The sequence below is a fragment of the Canis lupus genome, chromosome 6 (genome assembly GCF_011100685.1).
Source record: "Canis lupus familiaris isolate Mischka breed German Shepherd chromosome 6, alternate assembly UU_Cfam_GSD_1.0, whole genome shotgun sequence".
Lineage (NCBI taxonomy): Eukaryota > Metazoa > Chordata > Mammalia > Carnivora > Canidae > Canis > Canis lupus.
The window spans coordinates 43,309,508-43,331,635 of NC_049227.1; the positions used below are offsets into that span (position 1 = coordinate 43,309,508).

Genomic DNA, 22,128 nt, shown 5'->3' on the forward strand with positions numbered 1-22,128 from the left:
CAGCGGTTTGGCGCCTGCCTTTGGCCCAGGGCGCAATCCCGGAGATCCGGGATCGAATCCCACATCGGGTTCCCGGTGCATGGAGCCTGCTTCTCCCTCTGCCTGTGTCTCTGCCTCTCTCTCTCTCTCTCTCTGTGTGTGTGACTATCATAAATAAATAAAAATTAAAAAAAATAAAATAAAAAAAAAAGTAAGAAAAAGAAATGTAGCTAGAAAATATAGCTTGCTCATAAATATCATTAACCTTGCAATAATGTTGCTGTTAATGCAGTGGGGGGGGGGAGCCTCTTAACCTTTTTAAGTTTTTCTGATCTTCTTTTAGTTAAAAAAAAAAAAAAGAATACATGTACATGTTAAAATATTCAAACAGTTCAAGCTATATATGAAGTAAATATCTCTCCTAATTCAGACACCCAGTCCTTTTCCCAGAAGCAGTTGTTAGCAAGTTTCTTACATATTCTTCCAGAAAGGCTGCATGTATCTATAAAGAATATATATGCATAATACTTTTCTTATACAGATGGCAACATGTTATACACATTCTTTTTGGACTGTACTTTTTTCTGATTCTTTTTATTTTTATTTATTTTTTCCTCTGATTCTTTTTAAAGGAAAATTTTAAAGTGATACCCATACAAGACAAGGTTTATTTATATTATTCATTTAAGTTAAAAGTTATTTAAATATTTGATTTTAACAGTTCAAGAAATGTAAAACACAAAAGCTGCCAACCTTTTCTGGTGTTAACTTCATAAGTTCCATGTTTTCCATACTGTGTCGGCGTCCAAACTTGGGGCGTGCACCTTTGTAAAAAGAAAAATAATAATAATAATTCAAATAAACTGGGGACCCCTTAAGACTACAAGTTCAGCATCTCTAGGTTATTCAATTTTAAAATGTGTAAAACAAGCCCATATGGAAGCAAAAAACGTACAAACATGTATTCTTTTAAGAATAATAATTTTCCATACCAACTACATAAAAATAGAATATCCACTCCCTCTAAAATGCTTTGATGTAAGGAAGTTACATTTTGGTTGGAAACTGACTTTGGTTACTAACAATACCCCTTAATTTAGAAAAGGCGTTTTATAATAACTGGTTTTATACTATCCACATAGACTTAAAAAAAATAAGAAGGAAAAATCTTGTATGATCTTACTTATAGTGGAAATCAAAAATAAAAAAAGAAGAAGAAAAAGAAAATATCTGAACTAGGAAAAAGATGGTAAACTTGAGTTTACCAGAAACAGAGGGGGTTAGGGAAGGGAGTAGGGGAGGGGAAGGTGGTCAAAAGATACAAACTTCCAGTTATAAGGTAAGTAAGTATTAGGAATGTAATGTACAACAGGATGACTATAGTTAACACTGCTATATGATACTTAGGAAAGTTGCTCGGAGGGTTTATCCTAAGAGTGCTCATTGCAAGAAGAGTTTTTTTTTCTTTTTTTCCCTTCTTTTCTATCTGTATGAGAAGATGGATGTTAGCTGAACCTACTGTGGTGATCACTACGTATGTTAATGAGGCAATCATGCTGAGTACCTTACACTTAGTCATGTATATCAAACATTTCTCAGTAAAACTGGAAAAAAACCCAAATCAAATCAAAATAACATCCTTAGTACTATATCGTTACTTTCTTTTCTTTCCTTTTTTTAAGTAGGCTCCATGTCCAATATAGGGCTTGAACTCATGACCCTGAGATTGAGTTGCATGATCTACCAACTGAGCCAGGCAGGTGCCCCTGTTGTTACTTGTTGTTACTCTTCTCTAAGTTACTCATTTCTATTTTAAGAATGAATTAGATAGTAAAGTTAAAATAAAAGGTTCTCAAATTTTTTCAATAATCATTAAATATAGAGAATTTTCATATCAATTCAGTCTTTTAAAGATCAATATTTTAAGGACATGATATAAGGAATATATGATACCTAATACCCAGCTTAAGAAATAAACCATTTTCAACACATTAACTCCTCCTCTGTGGGCAGCCCCGGTGGCACAGCGGTTTAGCGCCGCCTGCAGCCTGGGGTGTGATCCTGGAGACCCAGAGTCGAGTCCCACATCAGGCTTCCTGCATGGAGCCTGCTTCTCCCTCTGCCTGTGTCTCTGCCTCTCTCTCGCTCTCTCTGAATAAATAAATAAATCTTTAAAAAAAATATCTAACTCCTCCTCTGTGACTCTCTCTATAACTTGCCTCTTTCTCTGTAATTTTAATATTTTTATTACATATGAATAGATCTCTAAGCAATATAGCTTATAATAAATAAATGCTTCCGTACTGTATATATCATCTAACTTGATTCCTTCAAGCAACATTATGTTTTTGAGATTCAGCCAAGTTGCTATGTGTAGTTTAATTTTTTTTTTTTTAAGATTTTATTTATTCATGAGAGATAGAGAGGCAGAGACACAGAAAGAGGGAGAAGCAGGCTCCATATGGGGAGCCCGATGTGGGACTCGATCCTGGGACTCCAGGATCATGCCCTGGGCCAAAGGCAGACGCTCAAACACTGAGCCACCCAGGCATCCCCAGTTTAATTTTCATTACCATTTTAGGACTAGGAAATTCTTTATCTGTTCTACTGGGGACACAGATTTATAGACTGGTTCCAATTTTTTTTTTTTTAATCAGATAAGCAGTACTCCCAAAGAAATTCTTGGAAATGTATCTTAGTGACATGAGCAAGAGTTTCTTCTAGTTTGGGTATTGGCGGTATGTAACTGTGAGTAGAACTGTTGCTCATATGCTTAGTACATCCTCCACTTTACCAGAATGTTGTCAGACTGTTCTTGAGAGTAGACATATTTCTATCATTATCAATACTGAGTAAGAGTTTCCATTACCCACATTTCAATACTGGTGTTCTCAGACCTTTCATCTATTTATTATTTTTTTTTAAAGATTTAAAAAATATTTTTTAAAGAATTTATTTATTTGACAGAACAAGAGCACTAGCAGGGGGAATAGCAGGCAGAGGAAGAGGGGAGAAGCAGGCTCCCTGCCCAGGAGGGAGCCCTATGTGGGGCTGGATCCCAGGACCCGGAGATCATGACCTGAGCCGAAAACAGATGCTTAATCGACTGAGCCGCCCAACGTCCCGTCCCTCTAGGAGCATTTCTAACCCCTTTGCACTTCAGTGGACTGGGGTTTCTTACACCATGCAGGTAGAATAAATCAAATTCCAAACCAGTACATAGGCAGGCTTAGGAATTCAGATTCTTTTTTTTTTAATTTTTATTTATTTATTTATGATAGTCACACAGAGAGAGAGAGAGGCAGACACATAGGCAGAGGGAGAAGCAGGCTCCATGCACTGGGAGCCCGATGTGGGATTCGATCCCGGGGTCTCCAGGATCGCGCCCCGGGCCAAAGGCAGGCGCCAAACCACTGCGCCACCCAGGGATCCCAGGAATTCAGATTCTTAAGGAACACTCCCTTTCTCTACCTTGAGCCAACACCAGAAACTGGTGTTTCCTTGAAGTTCCTTTAGCCAGCAGATTTTTCCTGGCACTGGAGATACAGCAATGAATAAAAGAAACCAAAAAATACCTGTCTTCATACAGCCACAAAGAGCAAAGAGGGGAGTGGTAGGAAGTGATGCTGAAGTAGGTTGAGATTCCATAAGGCCTTTTAACCATGGTGACAAGTGAGGATTTGATTCTAGGTGTGATGGGAAATCATCAGAGGATTTTGAACTGACAACATGATTTACATTTTATTTATTTTTTAAGATTTTATTTATTTATTCATGAGAGACACAGAGAGAGAGAGGCAGAGACACAGGCAGAGGGAGAAGCAGGCTCCATGCAGGGAGTCCCATACAGGACTCGATCCTGGGACTCCATGATCACACCCTGGGCCCAAGGCAGGCGCTAAGCCGCTGAGCCACCCAGGGATCTCCCAATGATTTACATTTTAAAAGAGCACTCTGGCTGCTGTGTGAAAAAGTCAGTGTGAGGGATTATGAATGGAAGAGAAATAGTTGATAGGCTAGTACCCTAATGGGAAACGTTGGCAGTTTGTACTAAGATTGCTGCAGTGAACATTGTAATAGAGATTAGGCATATATTTGGAAGGTAGGGTTTCTGATAGGCTGGATGTAGGAAGTGAGTGGAAGAAAAGGAACAAGGATGACTCATAGGTATTTGGCCTGAAGACTTAGATGAATGGTAGTACCATTTCCTGAGATGGGGCAGACTGGAGGAAGAACATGTGTGGGAAGAAAAAACAAGAGCTCTGTTCTGGACAGGTTAAGTTTTAGATGCCAATTAGATATTCAAATGGAAATGTTACATATGTGAATCTCAAACATAAGGGGAAAAATCATGAATGGAAACATCAATTTGAAAATCATCACTATATAGAAGATATAAAAGCCAATCAACAGAATGAAATCATCTAGAGTTGTGCTGTTTCATACAGTAGCCACTAGTCCCATGTGGCTTTTAAATTTTTAATTAATTACAATTAATAATATTAAGAATTAATTTTCTCTTTTGCAATAACCAAGTGCTAAAGTGCTCAAGAACCACATAAGGCTAGAGGCCATTATAGCGGACAGACTGGATATATAATATTTCCATCTTCACAGAAAGTTCTACTAGATGGTAGGGGAAGGAAGAAGAGGTTCAAGAACTGATCTCTGAGCACTACAAATTTCAAGGGTGAAGGATGATGAGGAGAGAATAATGAAGGCTGAGAGTGGCCAGTGAGGTGGCACTGGAGATACAGCAATGAATAAAAGAAACAAAAAAGCAAACCAAAAAAAAGGAGGATAATCCTGGAAGCCGAATGACCAAAATATTTTGAGAGGGGAATGATCAGCAGTAGGAAACATTGCTGAGAAATCAAGTAATCTGACATTTGAAAACTGAGCAGTGATTTGGTAAAATGGAGATCTCTGGTAACCTTGAAAAGGTTTCGGTGTCATGATGGAACCAAAGCCTGAGTGAAGTGAGTTGAGCAGAGAATGGGTAGTGAATGGGAACTGAAGAAGTAAAGAAATGAACTACTATTTTCAAGTTTTGTTTTAAGTGGGAACAAAGTAATGAGTCTACAGTTAGAATGGTCCAGGAGAACAAGTGATAGTCTGCTAAAATATAAGAACTAGGGATCCCTGGGTGGCGCAGCAGTTTGGCGCCTGCCTTTGGCCCAGGGCACAATCCTGAAGACCCGGGATTGAATCCCACGTCGGGCTCCCGGTGCATGGAGCCTGCTTCTCCCTCTGCCTGTGTCTCTGCCTCTCTCTCTCTCTCTCTCTCTCTGTGTGACTATCATAAATAAATAAAAATTTTTTAAAAAAGATAAGAACTATTACAATACAGCCTCCTTGAAAATTAAACCTAGGGAACTCCTTAGTCCATTACTATGCTGCAGAGCACACAGTCCATACACTGCTCATACTTCAGTATCTTTCATTGAATGTTCTTTCAGTCTTAACAGGACAACTAGTTACTGACTTCTTTTCCTTCTTCCTTTCTTTATATGGGTTTAGAGAAATTAGAAAGATGAAAGCTCAATTTGTCACCAACTTTCAAGTCCCAATACTGATGTGAATTGGTGACTTTTCTCAGACTGAGAATTTTTAGAGCCTCCACCAGATCTGTATAATGGGGTCTCACACAATCACAGAGCACTGGAAATGTAATCTGATGTCCTTATTTCTTTAATCAGAAGCAGAATTTTGGGGGGCACTTGGCTGGCTCAATCAGTAGAGCATGCGATTCATGAGTTCAAGCCTCACATGCGATTTGAGACTTACTTAAAAAAAAAAGTACAATCTTTTTCATGTAGAAACAGAGACATTCAAGCATGTTTTCCCTGTAACAATGTCAAATCTTCCTTTAGGCGCTGACCTAAAGAATATTTCCCAGTTTTCTGGATTAAAAAAAAATAGTAATAATACTAAGAGATCACTTTAGAAAGTAAATGGGAGGGGCACCTGGATATCTCTGTCGGTTAAGTGAATGACTCTTGATTTCAGCTCAGCTCATGACCTCAGGGTCATGAGATCAAGCCCTGAGTCAGGCTCCACATTCAGAGTAGTCTGCTTGTCCCTCTCCCTCCCTCTGCTTGCTTTCACTCACTCACTCTCTCAAATAAATAAAATCTTAAAAAAAAAAAAGAAAGAAATTAAATGGGAAGAAAAGAGCTACACAAAAATCAAATATGTAAAAAACACTTGAATTTAAAAAAATGTTTTGATTTTGTCATCTTCACATTTATAAATTTTTCAGTGAGCCTATAGATAATTTAAATGTATTAAAAAATACCTTTACCATTCCTAACTTCCTGATATCAGCTGTAAAATACTGTATTCTTTATTGATAAATTAATAGGACTGGGGTAAAGCAAAAAAGTATTATAAAAAGTTGAACTTCCTCTGTAATATTCTCTCTGGATATGATAAACATGTGATACGTAATATAAATGTAATTGAGGATAAAGAAATTGGATGTGAAGACCTATTACTTACCATGCAAGCTGTTATCAATTTCAATATTTTCAGACATTATTGAATTATTTGTGCTGTAGCTTAGACCAAGAACCATTTGAAGATCTGAGAGATTCAGTCGTGCTGTTAGTTCACCACTTCTATCCCCAACCTACAACCACAAACATTTTTTTTCAACCACAAACATTTAGAGTAGTATTAAAGACAAAGAATTATGAAGATTAGCTGAAAATGTTGTGAGCCTAAAACTCGAATAAAATATAAAGAAATGAAATAGTTATATTAGAATTAAGAGACTGAACAAAATGGTTTTTTTCAATAGTAATTGTTTTAAAGAAAAGGGAAATTTCTAAAATATGGCAATAGGAAAACTAATTACATTGTGTTAATTCATTCTCTAAATATTGGTTAAATTTCTACAATCATTTAGTAATAATGTAGGTTATTCTGTGATACATTAACTTGTCACCACAGGATTAAAATTTCCTTAGAATATTTTGTTTCCATTCCATAGTAATAGTATGTATTAAGCCAGCACTAAACATTACACTAGGCACTTACAGACACTATCTCTAATACCTGCAAGTTAGGTATTGTTCTTCCCATTTTACAAATGAGAGAAATGAGCTCAGAAAAGGTTTCCAAGCTCAAATTGCCAGAAAGTGGCAGAACTGCAATAGGAACCAATCCTTGATTATAAAAACCATGTTTACAAAACAAAACAAAACAAGTTTTTCTTTCTATACCATCTACTTTTCCATGTAGAAACAGGAGGCATATTTTAGCAACCTTTCCATTTCCTCATGCCTGGCCTTACCTTCCTGTTTTCCTACATCAAGGCCAGTGCAAACAGACCTCTGATCTGTATCTCAAAATGCTTTGTGCAGTTCTTATGCCAAGGGAATAACATACTTAAATTTATTACTAGGTCATATAGGAGCGATCTAGAAAAATAATAGGACTTCCTCCTCCTCTGCAAATTGGTGAATCATAATAGCAGAAAGGTTTTTAGTTTCATACCTCTCTTGAAATTTCCAAGTGCTTTTCAGCAAAATGCATTGCTTGATCATGATTCCCTAGAGCAGTGTACGCATTTCCTAAGCTCCAACATGCTCTTCCTTCACCAATTCTACAAAACAATTCAAAGCTAACATTCAGTTATCTGAAAGAGCTGTGTATAGAATAAAAGCTATCTAGCAGTAATTAAAGGTATAAATAATGCTCTGGATTTATTTGGTCTTTTATATAAAGAACATAAATATATTCATACTAGAGACATTAGAATACCCAGATAATACTGAACTCAGAATTAGATATTAAAATGGGAAACATTTAGGGATCCCTGGGTGGCGCAGCGGTTTAGCGCCGCCTGCCTTTGGCCCAGGGCACAATCCTGGAGACCCGGGATCGGGTCCCGCGTTGGGCTCCCTGCATGGAGCCTGCTTCTCCCTCTGCCTGTGTCTCTGCCTCTCTCTCTGTGTGTGTGTGACTATCATGAATAAATAAATAAAATATTAAAAAAATAAAATAAAATAAAATGGGAAACATTTAAATAAATAAATAAATAAATAAATAAATAAATAAATAAATAAATAGGAAGCAGTCTTTTAAAACATACCATATATTATAAAATAAAATCTCAGGGATAGGTCTTCTAGTTAAACGACTCCATTTTCTTTTCATGATAGCCCTACCAGGTAACCATTCAGTCCACATTTGAATACCACTGGGGAGAGAGAACTCACTCTCTCTTGAAGTGGTATACTTCATTTTGAACAACTACAGAGAAGTTTTTCTTCATACTGAAGTAAAAATCTGTCTTCTTAAAGCAAATATCATGGATTAAATGACTGTAGAGATACACTGCTTTTTCATACAGTTTTTAAAAAAAATAGCCATCAACATTTAAAAATCAGAAGATTTCATATAAAACTCAGGACTTCCAGCTTCTCTTTAAAAAAGAGGAGTATCTGGACATAACACATCCTCAGTCCTGCCTGGCAAGAATGAGCTGGAGCTGAGGAGCAGATGTTCCCTTTACATTGGGCCTTATCTGTAAGTTTACCATAATTCCCACACTGATCTAGTCAAGACGACCTTTGTAGGCAACTGAGTTTGTGACCTATTTATTGATCTTGGTTCAAGGCTCTATGGATCAGTCTAATCTTCTAAGACATGCTAGCCCTTCAAAAACAGTAATATAGAGAGGAGGAGACTAAAACAAGAAATTCCTTAAAAAAAGAATTAAAAGGAAAACAAAGGAAACAAAAACAAAGGAAAAATTCTAGAGATTCAATGATGCATCTATATTTTACTATAATTATAGTAAAAAGCTGTATAACTTACCTATCATTTAGCTCTTGAGCAATTGCTAAGTGCTTCAGATGATAATCAATGGCTTTTTCATAGTCTTGAAGCAAAGTATACGTGTTTCCAAGACTATAACAAGACTGTGCTTCCACAGCTCTGTCTTTAAGCTGTCGAGCCAATAGTAGTGTCTTTCTAAAAAAAGAAGTTAATTCTTACACAATGATCATTTTTATTTTTGGCTATAATAATCATAAAACTCACACTTTTCCTCCTGCCTTTAAAGTAAATCTATTTTATAACTTCTCTATACTTCCAGACAAAATGAAAAGATGTCTTAGAAACACAAAAACCAAATCTAGACTCTAAGAATAAATTGGAGAGTCCTATTAATTCTTCAGAGAAAAGGAATACTGACATGAGGTCAAATGCCTCTAAAGATTATATAATATAGTATTTTTAACATTAAAAAAAAACTGTCCCAGTTGTAATGGCCATAACTCAAAGAGAATTTTGTCTACATAACTTGTCTTTGCAATCATATGGTTGTCTTTGCATTTTGACAAAATTTAAAATATATAGTTAAAATTCTAATGCGTAGATCATTAGTCATTGATTCATGAAAAATACTGAAGACCATATTTAAACATTAACCAAATTCTACCTAAGACCCATTGAAGTGTCAATGAGAAGCTAGTGTAGCAGTTAAGATTGTGAATCCTAGAGTTTCGACTGGGTTCAAATCCCAACTTTGCCAACTATTAGCTCTGTAATGGGCCAAGTCACTCAACTTCTGTTTCTTCATATATAAAATGGGGAAAATACCCACAGGGTTTTGTGAGGATTAAATGAATTAATATATATGAAATGCTTAGAATAGATCTCGTTCACAGTAGATGCTAATAAATGTTAATACTTAAATGACTTCTATAATCTCTGCTCAATAGTGAAAATATTTCATATGATTTATAATTATATGAAAATAAGTATATGATAAAATATGATGGTTTTAAGCAAACAAACCTGAAATTATATATTTAATGGTGATACCTTCAAAGCTGTTACCTTGGGAGGTTACACACTTATTCTAACATTGCCCCCTCTCAAACATTTTTGGAAGACTTTTGGGTTCGCTTTCAGATCCTGGGGTATCTTTCTGGCACACCATTACTCTTTGAGTTGATTTGTAAATGTTCAGAAGTCCTTCTGGAACCAAATTCAATTGCTAATGTAGGCTTACCCAACTACTGCTTTCTATCCTGAAGGATATAGATTTAAAATGTTAAGACAGTCTTCTTGTGTGATCCTGAAAACAGCTCTAAAGCAGAATCCTCCCTCAGTTCTAGCCTACTTATGAAGAGGGCAGGAGGAGGAAGTTTTATTACTTAACACTAATATTTTTTAGTCAAATAGCCATCATCTGCTTTATTACAGAACTTTCAGTATTTAACACAAGTAGTTCATTTATTAAGACATTTCTATGTCTTTTGCTTTAAAATATAAGACATTTTAATATTTAAAATCAAAATATATACTCTATATTTAGTAATATATTTTATTTGGGAAGATATTTCATATCTAACTAACCAACAAATATTAACCATTGGTCAATGTTTATAGTAGGTTGGGATGACATTCTATTTTTTTGATGGACCTAAAGCAATTTTACCTTTGTTTGTAGATGGCAAACTACCCCAAACTCTCTCACACTGGATTCTTTAACAATAAAATACAAATCAATCACTGTATCCATGTTTTAAACTGGCTCTGCCTAACATCTGTATGGGCCTTCAATCCCCACTAATTAGAGAAAACTCCAAACTAAGAAGCATAGACTGGACAATGTCAAAGAGTCTATACCTTGCTATTATCTATGTTTCAAGTGTATTGATAGATCAGAATGACTGTCCAGAAGAAGCTGGGTTTGCCAACTTCTCAGGTAAGTGAATGGGGCCTCAGCTTATGGTGAGGATCAAAGATGGACAGAGGAGAATGAGCCAACTGTTCAACAAGGGGGTGAGATAGTGGGCAAAAGAATTCAGAGATGCCTGGCAAAAACTAGGGCATATTTTTATTACTAGGCTTTCTCATGGTTTTTCTGAAAACACATAACTGGGTGAGAAAAAGCATATAAGTATATACACCACACATGCTGAACAGGCTAAGAAGACTTTAAAAGTTTAGAATTTCATTTAAAAACAATTAAAGATAAAAGAAATATAAAGGAATCATAATACTACCATTAAATCTAAGGTACAATAATATCAGGTCCTATGCAAAGTAAACAGTTAATATAGTCTTTCATTCAATCCTCACAATACCAAAAGCAAGGAATTGGCATGATCTGTTACAGATGAAGAAATTGAGGATTAGAAGCACAAGATCCTGCTGCTAGTATGTACAAAATGCAAGTTTTAAACCCAAAGCCTATTATTTAATAGGTTTGCATAACTACTCATTTTACATTTATCTACAGAAATATTACACTAACTTGTAGTATTCAGAGGCAGTTTCAAATTCACCAAGAAATATATATGCATTTCCAAGGTTGCTATATGCTCTTCTTTCAGCTGCTTTATCTCCAAATTCTTTTGCAATAAGGAGACGCTGAAACAGAAAATTCTAATTAGATATAGCTATAATAAAACTAAAGAATAATCACTGTTCAAAACCTGATGGAAAAAATGATCTGGATCCAAAGCCTTGCACTGTACCTGCTCATGAGCTATAACTGCATCCCTGAAGTTGCCAAGGAGGTAATGTGTGTTTCCAAGATTTCCAAAGGCACGTCCTTGGGCTGCTCGATCACCCAAAGCAGTCACTAGTGATAGATTTTCCCTAAATGATAACAAAGTTGTGAAAAAATAAGTTTGAGGAAAAAATGTATTGGTTTGATTTACAAATCAAATTCTTTTTATCAAAAAAAATTAAACAAGCTTATAGCCATAATGTGCCACTTTTTAAAAAAGATTTATTTATTTATTTATTCATGATAGACGTAGATAGAGAGAGAGAGAGGCAGAGATGCAGGAGGAGGGAGAAGCAGGCTCCATGCCGGGAGCCCGACATGGGACTTGATCCCGGGACTCCAGGATCATGCCCTGGGCCAAAGGCAGGTGCTAAACCGCTGGGCCACCCAGGGATCCCCACATTTTAAAGATATATCTATGAAAGGGGTGGCTGCAGGGCTCAGCTGGTTGAGCATCTGACTTTTGATTTCAGCACAGGTCATGATCTCAGGGTCCTGAGATTGAGTTCCATGGCTGGCTCCACACTCAGCAGGGAGTCTGCTTGAGATTCTCTTGCCCTCTCCCTGCCCCTCCTGCCGACTGCATGCACACAAGTACTCTAAATAAATAAATAAAATCTTAAAAATAAAAAGATATATCTATGATGGAGGGTGATTATAGTAAATAACTGGGAATACTTTACTGAACAATTAAGGCAGGCTCTGTTCAAAGTCAAGAACAGAGTCAGTCTTGGAACCCTTACATGTAAGAAGTTCTATGAAATCCTGGTAAGAGACTAAATTTACTTCACATAACTTAGGCTAATGATTGATATTTCTTGTTTCTGCCACTAAGTGGCACTAGTTAACAGTTTAAAGGAAAGCTTTCCAGGGGAGATTACTACTAACCTAACACTATAACATTTAGCAGCTATTTGATGGTTTATTTTTATTTGCTAGTCCATAATTCTTTTCTTTTTTTAAAAATATTTTATTTATTCATGAGAGATACAGAGATAGAGGCAGAGACACAGGCAGAGAGAGAAGCAGGCTCCATGCAGGGAGCCTGATGTGGGACTCAATCCTGGGACTCCAGGATCACACCCTGGGCCGAAGGCAGGCTCTCAACTGCTGAGCCACCCAGGCCATCCCTAGTCCATAATTCTAAAACCTTTGCGAAACTTAAAAATGTATTATTGGATAAAGAATGTAGGATAGATCCAAGGCTTAGGTGGGCCACGTGAATGTATCAGTGCTACTTACTCATAATAATCCACAGCTGCCTGCAGGGCATTTCTCACTTCTTCTGGAAATTCTCCTATGTCCTGAGGACCAGGGCAACCAAAACTTTTCCCTTTGGCATGATACACATTTCCAAGATTGTAAAGTGCTCTTGCTTCTCCCACCTAGATGAAGATATCAGCAGAATTTACATTTTGAAATCAGAAGCCAGGCATTCTAATGCTGATCATGTATTTATTTATAATATCCTTGATGATTAAGAGAAAGAAACATTTACATTGGCCATCCACACAGAACCAAATGATTACTTATGAAAGAAGAATGTGTTATTATTTTTTCTCTGGTATTTTAAATTTTTTATTTTTTTTCTTTTATTTTTCTATGAATTTTTTGTATTAACTTTTAGTAAACTACAGATTAAATAGAATTAAAACACAAAGCAAGTTCAATGAAAACATTTGGCCTGCCATCCAATGTTCCTTATTACCTTGTCATTAAGCTCTCTAGAAATATCTAGATGTCGCTGACAACAAACTACAGCTTCATCAAAATTCCCAAGAACTTTTAAAGTGTTTCCCAGATTACCACTAGCTTTGGCTTCCCCCAGCTGGTCTCCAATAGTCCTGGGGAAAAAAAAAAAAAAAAAAAAAGCAAGTGGTGTTAAAAATAAAGCATCCAGAGTACAGTTTTTCCCAGAAGACAACTGACATCCTTTAGGAAAGAAGGACCCATTAGCTACTTTAAATAAAAATTTAAAACTGACATTTCTATATTTAAATTTAATTAATTTTCATTCATTTAATTAAACTCTAAGGTCATTTCACTACCATTAATTCATTTAATTAAACAGTGATCAGCCTAAAGATTAGTTTTAAAATGCAATGCTATGAATGAGAGCTCACTAAAATGTATTAAGTTCGTTTTTTTAATTGAATGAAAATATTTTTAAGGGATATTTAGGGAGAAGGAATTAAAATTCTTTAATTCTTAAATTAATTACCTTGCAAGAGTTAAATCATGATGATGGTATTCCAATGCTTTGGCATAATCATGCAGATAGAAATAAGCATTGCCCAGCTGGCTGTAAATAGCACTAAGTGTTTTTAGGTCTTCAGTTCCAACTTGAACTGCAGCTTCAAAGAATGACACACCAGCACGGCAGTCTCCTGATTTACACAGACGTTCCCCTTCCAAGGCCAGTTCTAGGCAAGAAGCTTCCATTCTATAATATTATATAGGACAGACATTTACAACATTACATTATAACTATACCACAGTATTTTTAACTTCAGGTAATATAATTTTAATGCTGACTGTGCCTACTTGCTCAGAAAAGCTGCCTCTATATTTGAAGTAGATATACATTATTGATAAAACAGTAAACTATTATTTATAGTATGGGCTAATTTGCCTAATCAAATATCTGAGCCTCTGAGGTCTTTCATAAAGGGTAGCTAAATCTCTCTATATGGAGCCCATTTTAAATGGCCCATCCAGAGCAACCCAGTTTACCAATGAGAGAACCTAAAGTATGTTTCCTAAAGTACTCTGAGTCTTACGAACTTCCTGAGAGTCTGGGGAGAAAATGGGTAGCTGGGGAAGGTGAAGTCCTATAATACATACCCTTCTCTATCCACATATCTAAATGATCTACTCATCTGTCCATCAACCCCTCCTACAAACATCCACACCTCTTACTCTCTCATACACCCATACACACATTCCTGTTCTCACCACCACACGATCATCTATACCTCAGAAAAAAGGAGGAGCAAAATATTTTCATCTATAAGGCATACCTCCATAAGAGAACTAGGTGTCAAGAAACTTCAGGTTAGAAAGGAATAATTTCAAGATTTACAGAAATTTGGGGCAGCCTGGATGGCTCAGTGGTTTAGCCCCTGCCTTTGGCATGATCTTGGGGTCTTGGGATCAAGTCTCACGTTGGGCTCCCTGCATGGAGCCTCCCTCTACCTGTGTCTCTACCTCTCTCTCTCTGTTTCTCATGAATAAATAAATAAAATCTTAAAAAAAAAAAAAAAAGATTTACAGAAAGTCTAATCCTGTAAGTCTGTCACTGGATTTTTAAAAACCAGAAGAATTAGGTACTGTAAATCTAGGTAGGAGAAAAACCACTGATACTTCCTTCAGGTTTTAATACTAGACTTTAGTGGGGGCCTTTTGCCAAACTTACCACTGTGTTTCTTCAACATTTTTATGATTTCTGCAATGTCTATGTATTACCTAATCATTCACTTAAATGTTTCTATAATTTGTAAAATTTCTTTGAAATTGGCACATGTCCTTACAAAAAAAAAAGAAAAATCTAGCTTCATCCAAAGCAGTATCATGAAACTGTTTGATGTAATACTTATGTTTATTTTTTAATGCACATTAAAACAATATGTAGTATTAGAATAAAAAAGTTAAATTACCATATTACCCTTTAGAAAACCCTGGTTGAGCTCATCAAGCATTTTAATTTTGTGAGCAGCATGAATTTACTCCTTAGTAGAATTAGCTTTGAGCATCTCTAACAGAGCAGTGATTCTTTTTTTTTCTTTTTAAGATTTTATTTAACAGAGAAAGTGGCTGCCAGAGAGCACAAGCAGGAGGAATAGCAAAGGGAAAGGGAAAAAGCAGGCCCCCCACTGAGCAGGGAGTCTGATCCCAGGATTCTGAGATCAGGACCTGAGCTGAAGGGAGACGCCTAACTGACTGAGCCACTGAGACGCCCCTGGAGAGTGATTCTTCATCCTGGTTATACAACAGCAGAGCTTATGTGGAGTGTTTTTTAAAATTCTCAATGTGGGGGACCTGGGTGGCGTGGTCAACTTGGGTTCGGTTGGTTTCGGCTCAGGTGGTGATCTCAGGGTTGTGAGATCAAACTCCGTGTCAGGCTCCATGCTCAGCATGGAATCTGCCTGAGACTTCCTCTCCCTCTCCCTCTGCCCTTCCTCCACCACTCTCTCTATATAATAAATAAATAAATATAAACAAACAAACAAACAAATAAATAAATCTCTCAATGCCGGGACCCTCTCTGGGTAGGAGGTCTGGCTCGCAGTATTTTTTTTTTTAAATACCTCCAGGTAATTCCAACATTGTATGCCAGAATTGAGAATCACTGCTTTAACAGAAAATGTGATTTAAACCACCACTCACCCTAAATTCATTCAAATATGATTATACTTTTGTATTTATGGTAGCAGGTCAAGTAACATGTTTCTTCTTCAGATGCTTTCTTTTGGCTTATAAAATGTCAAGGCTCCTTAAAGCCATAAATTAAAATGGAATTGCAAAAGTGGAAAAGAAATCTGATAAACCTAAAGAGAAGTCTGGACTAAGATTAACAGAGCTAATTGCAAAGGTTCAAAGTAGATTCAGTTCGAAATAAACAGGTTTATTTAGTCATTTCTGATAGGTAATTTTCAAGTTTTACATGCAGGTATTTTTTTTTTTATAATTCAAGTAATGCTGCCAAAGGATACTGTCCGTTCACAGTCAGACTAGTGATTTTACCCTCACTTTATGAATCTAGGCAAAATGATGCAAGTAAACCTCTAACATCTTGCTTAAACAGTAGACCAAGTCAATTAGATACAAAGAACAACTTAAGTACATGGAAAAATTAATTGGTTAAATCAGAAAGAGGAAATTGCTACATTTATATTTATGTCATTTCAAATTAATAAAACCAATTTTTGTCTTTCACAAGTGAAAACTGCCATTTAGGACTGTATTTTTTTAAAATTAGAGACTTCATAAAGAAAAAGATTATTTTTGTTTAAAGTTTCATGAGGTTACTGGTACATTCTGTGTGTGAAGAGAAACAAGGCAGCAAAAGACTATTTGGTAAATATGTGATTTTATTGAAGAGTTCTTCTACTACATAAGCTACTGAAACTAGCTGTCTTTATTTGTCTGAATACCAAAACCACTGGACTTTCAAAATTACCATAGGAAAAAAAAAACAAACAAAAAAAAAACAAAATTACCATAGGAAAAAAATTGGAAAAGGTATTTTTACATATAAAATATATTACCTTTTTTATTTAAAAATTTTTAATTTAAGCATGATTTCAATTATGGAAGTTATATACTGAGCAATTTCACTGCTAGTTATTAAAGCTGTATGTACACAAATTCATATAGATATGTGAAAGGATGTTCACAGCAGCAAACAAAAAAAAAAAAATAACCCACACAATTTAAATGTCCATCAATAGAGTATTAAAGAAAATTGCATGCCACTGTACAATGGAATACTAATGATAATAATCATTGAGTATTCACTGAGGGAGAGGGAGAGAAATAGTTACACACAGCAGCACCATCTGTTCAGGACAGGCAGCTGGATGGCGAGGAAGTCAGAGATAAGCCAGAACAGGCTATTAAGATATAAGACATGTAAAAATTGGAAATATACAACATGTTTGCTATATCCATATAATCCAAAGAAATGTTTTCTTCAAAAAAATATCTTCACCACAAATATTTGACTTTCTGAATTAAACTTATATCAAACCAAATGCTGTATATAATATTAATTTAGCTACAGATTGAATGGTGTCATAACAGCTACTAATTTTTAAAAAGTCATTTTAGATAATTTTCATTAGAAAGAGTGACGGCAAATTGGAACCCTACTGGCTACTGAGCGGTCTCTGAAGTCCATGAAGTAAGAACGCCTGTAAGGGAAACTACCTTAGAAAAGATATTTCAGTAACTAATTCCCAAAACAAAGTCCCAAATTCTCTAGTTTATGATTAATTCTGAGAAATACTGTGGCTCTGGTATAGTTTCATTAGAAAATAAGTCAATATTCTGACAAAATCTCCCAACACCTCAATCAAATATATCTAATTGCAAAATAGTCAAGGCAGGTTGGCTTATAAATTTTTTAGAAGATCATTAAATAGTAAGAGAGAAAGTAATTTCATAGCCTCTTTGTCTCTATGAGAGATTAGAATTACTTCATTTGTTTACCAGCTGGGTTGGAAACAAAGAACATAACCAGAGTAGAAAATAAACTGGGAAAATATCTCTATCAACATATAACCCACACACCTGGTTTCTTTTATTCTCCCTAATGGCCTATCTAGTTATATAATCAAAGAAGTACACTCCTAATAACTATAAATAAACACAGTACTACTATCCTTAACTGAAATGCTGTTTTTGCTAATAGACCATTATAGCTAGAATTTCTTTTTCTTTTGCACAAACTCATGTCATTTCAATTTGATTTTTGTATTTTATTATTATTTACTTTTCTTCCACACTAGATTTTTCCCTTTACCTCCTTAATTTTGGTTTCTTGTATTCACTGCATACCAATGAAAGCAAAAAAGGATTAAAACCTCAATGCTAACATCATTTTAAAAGATTTACTACAGATTATGTAGTAATCTGTAGTAAATTTGATCCTCCCCTCAAAGGGTTTACATACTATTCAAGAATAAACAATGGAACTGAGAACTCCAGATTCAAAACAAGAGTGCTCTGCATTTTCTCCATTTTGCTGTCTTCTGTGGCTGTCAAATCTCTTTTTACAGACCTTAGCTCCCTCTACTTTCAGTGGGTTCTAATCTGGCATGGGTCTTTCCCATTATCAATCCTATCCCCCACAAACAATTTTTATCCACCTAATTTACCACATATATCTAGTTATTCTAGTTTACTTTGTGAGAGGGAAAGCCGTGTGAATTTATTTTTATTTAGATTTGAATTTTGATTGGTAACTTTGTTTTGTTTTTTGTTTTTTTAAGATTTCATTTATTTATTCATGAGAGACACAGAGAGAGGCAGAGACATAGGCAGAGGGAGAAGCAGGCTCCATGCAGGGAGCCTGATGTGGGACTCAATCCCAGAACCCCAGGATCATACCCTGAACCTAAGGCAGACGCTCAACCGCTGAGCCACCCAGGCATCCCCTGGTAACTTAGTTTTAAAAGTGATTTTACTACATATTATATCAAATTTAACACTCAATATAACCCTCTGAGATAGGAATTATTATAGAAGAGGAAAATGATGCTCAGATAGGTTGAATGACCTATTAAAATCATATGATTACAAAGATGAGAAAATGAAATCCTGTCTTTGTCACCAAATCCAATGCTATTTCCACCATTCTGCATTACCTCAAATTATTCTTCAGGAAAGAATATTAACAACTACATTTACCTAGCAAAATGAAGAATTCAACAACAAAATTGTATTCCTTTACAACTTATGTGCAATAGTCTAATTTTTACAATATGAAAGTACTGAAGTGTTTATTATTCATAGTAACAAGTATGAACAAAGACTTTTTAAAAGAAATATAAAACTAGAGGAACTAGTTTGATAATGAACCTGATATATCCATTTTTCAACATCAACAATACCAATATATACTATTACCAGTGTATTTTAGCTCTACTTCCATCCTCACTCTCCAACCCCAGATTTTTTTGAAGTACATTTCAGAAAGCATATTTCACTTGTAAATATTTTAGCATGTATCTCTAAAAGAGAGCAGTTTCAAAAAAATTTAATATTATGCCTAAAAAATTAATAATTATTATAAAATGAATCATATGCCATTTTAAAGTTTAGAAACTAATTTCACTTTACTATCAGTCTCCATTTCTCTCTACCTCCACAAATAGATCACAAAATATAGCATTCTGGTATCCATCAGGAGCTTCCTTAATGTCTGAAGGATTATTCCATTTCAAAATTACAAACTCAGTGTGCCACAGAAACTCCTCCAGGGATGACTGTTTGCCACAGTCATCATATGGAAAAGACCATATGGATACCACATTACATGCTACCTGTTTGCCACAATCAAAGAACCATATGGATACCACATAACATGCTACCTGTTTAATAGAGGAGAAGAATAATTTATACTAGGCCAGGACTCCTAACATAAAAGATACAAAATATTACCTGCAATTATATAACAATCCAGTCATTATTCAGAATGCTGATCTGAGAGCACTGATGTAGTCAGAGTTTGGCATATTCTTACTAAAAATAGTTACAGAGTTTAAAGTTCCTTTTGGTGAAGTCCTATACCAATATATAAACTATGTTTTATATAGTTTTGACCTATCAGGTTAAAAGGACAAATCTAAGACCCTCCTACAGGCAGAGGTAAAATCCACTCCTCCTTACCTGCTGCTCTTACAGTATTAAGGAGTATATCACTCTTAAAAATGTTTAGTAAGACAGATAAAATGTTACTAGACTTATCTGATAGTTATGTCCAATGGAATTACATGGACATTCCATCAAACATGTACTATGAGTCAGACAACATGCTAGGCATCGTGGCTGCCCTAAGGAAATTAATAGTCAAGGAAGGGAGTAGTCAAGAAGGAGACAAACATATAAAGAAATACAATGAATTTTAATATAGTTGATGCAAAGGAAGAAATACGCAAAAGATGTTACGTGAGCACAGGGAGGGCACACAGTCAAACAATCACATTTAGAAATGGTTTCCAGGAGTAGATAATACAAGTCCTAGGGTACAACATGAGCAAAAGCACAGAGACATTGAACAGCAAGACATGTACAGGGAAGCAGAGCTCAAAGTACAACGTGAAGACTGGAGAAAGTAAGGACAAAGGAATATATAGAGGCTAGAAAATGGAAGATCTTGTATATATGATAAGCCTGGCTCTGCCCTACCGATGACAATGAGCCACCATAGCGATAAAGCAGAATTTGCACAGTTGGCTCTGTGTTTTTAGACTAAGCCCTCTAGCGGCAAATTAAAAACATGGATTCTAAAAGACAAGAATGGAGAATGGAGGGAGTCTACAGGGAAGATGATGGGGGCCTAAACTATACCAGTGATAGGGAGGATCCAGATGGATAGGTCAATCTGAGCAACATTTAGGAGGTAAAACTGGCAAGGCTTCACACTGGATACAGAGAGTAAGTGGGGAAGAAAAGCACATAAGATAACTTCCAGGTTTCTGGAACTATGCCCAAGAGAGTAGAGAGAGGGCCTTTAAAAGCTCATTTTAATTATGTTGAATATCTTCCATTTCTTCTATTCAAAACTTTTTTTTTTAAAGATTTTTATTTATTTATTTAGTCATGAGAGACACAGAGAGAGCTAGGCAGAGAAAGGCAGAGGGAGAAGCAGGCTCCATGCAGGGAACCCAATGCAGAACTTGATCTCAGGACCCCAGGATCATGACCTGAGCCAAAGGCAGACGCTCAACCACTGAGCCACCCAGGTGCCCCCTTCTTTTTTTAATAGAAATACCCTTATCTTACCTATATAGACTTCTGTGGTGGCACCTTGCCCTAACATGAATCATGTGCTCCAACAAATCTACTTCCTAAACATGTGTTAAAATATCTAAGATTTGGCAACCAACACCTTCAACTTATTAGAGATGCTGAATACTACTCGTTGCTGCAAGTTCTGATGTTTATTTAATATTAATTTATAACAGTTTTGATAAAGAATCTATTAGTATCAATTAGTATTCTAATCACCTTAGTAACAATCACATGCCTTTCATCCCAATATTTAGGTTTATGCTCATTTTACAGTTTAGTGCAATGACCAGAACTTCTAGAATAAATGTTAAATAATGATGCTAAGGGCAGCCCCGGTGGCGCAGCGGTTTAGCGCTGCCTGCAGCCCAAGGCATGATCCTGGAGACCCTGGATCGAGTCCCACATCAGGCTCTCTGCATGGAGTCTGCTTCTTCTGCCTGTGTCTCTGCCTCTCTCTCTCTCTCTGCATCTCTATGAATAAATAAATAAAAAATCTTAAAAAATTAGAAAAAGATAATGATGCTGATATCAATGCTTTGTTCCTTTTTTTTTTTTAAAGATTTTATTTATTTATTCATGAGAGACACACAGAGAGAGACAGAGACACAGGCAGAGGAAAAATCGATCCTAGGATCCTGGGATCACGACCTGAGCCAAAGGCAGATGCTCAATCAATGAGCCACCCAGGCGCCCCAATGCTTTGTTCCTAAATGTATACAAACGGCCATTAACATTTTATCACTAAATATTAAACTGGCTATTAGTTTATGTTTAGAAAGTATCCACCCATTTCAATGTTACTCACTTTTTAAAAAGCTTATTTATAAAAGATCACCATTAAAAACTGAAACACAAAAATTAGGTCATTCATCTGACATATTACAGTCCGTCTTTTACCCCAAACATTTAGAAATATATTTTTTATATTTGCATTACAACAGTTACAAAATATAAATTATCCATAAACTTTTCCATAAAACATTAATAAACTATAACACATAATTAGTTTTTACCACCATTTTCCTATAGAAAGGATATAAAAACTTACAACCACCACAACAAAAAGAAAATATCGTATACAGGAGATATTAAGGCTA

The 22,128-nt window shown here is 35.7% G+C and overlaps 1 protein-coding gene across 5 annotated transcripts in view; it reads right to left on the reverse strand.

Moving 5' to 3' along the window:
- Positions 1–22,128, reverse strand: part of GPSM2 (G protein signaling modulator 2) — a 51,127-nt gene that overhangs the window by 18,276 nt on the left and 10,723 nt on the right. For all 5 annotated transcript variants that reach the window (XM_038541116.1, XM_038541112.1, XM_038541114.1 and 2 more), the window contains 9 exons: positions 13,737–13,958; positions 13,224–13,359; positions 12,758–12,900; positions 11,481–11,604; positions 11,258–11,373; positions 8,806–8,961; positions 7,480–7,588; positions 6,481–6,610; positions 733–803 (listed from right to left, as the gene is read on the reverse strand). In XM_038541116.1, coding sequence (XP_038397044.1) covers positions 733–803; positions 6,481–6,610; positions 7,480–7,588; positions 8,806–8,961; positions 11,258–11,373; positions 11,481–11,604; positions 12,758–12,900; positions 13,224–13,359; positions 13,737–13,958 — 1,207 coding nt within the window. The remainder of the gene's footprint in view (positions 1–732; positions 804–6,480; positions 6,611–7,479; positions 7,589–8,805; positions 8,962–11,257; positions 11,374–11,480; positions 11,605–12,757; positions 12,901–13,223; positions 13,360–13,736; positions 13,959–22,128) is intronic.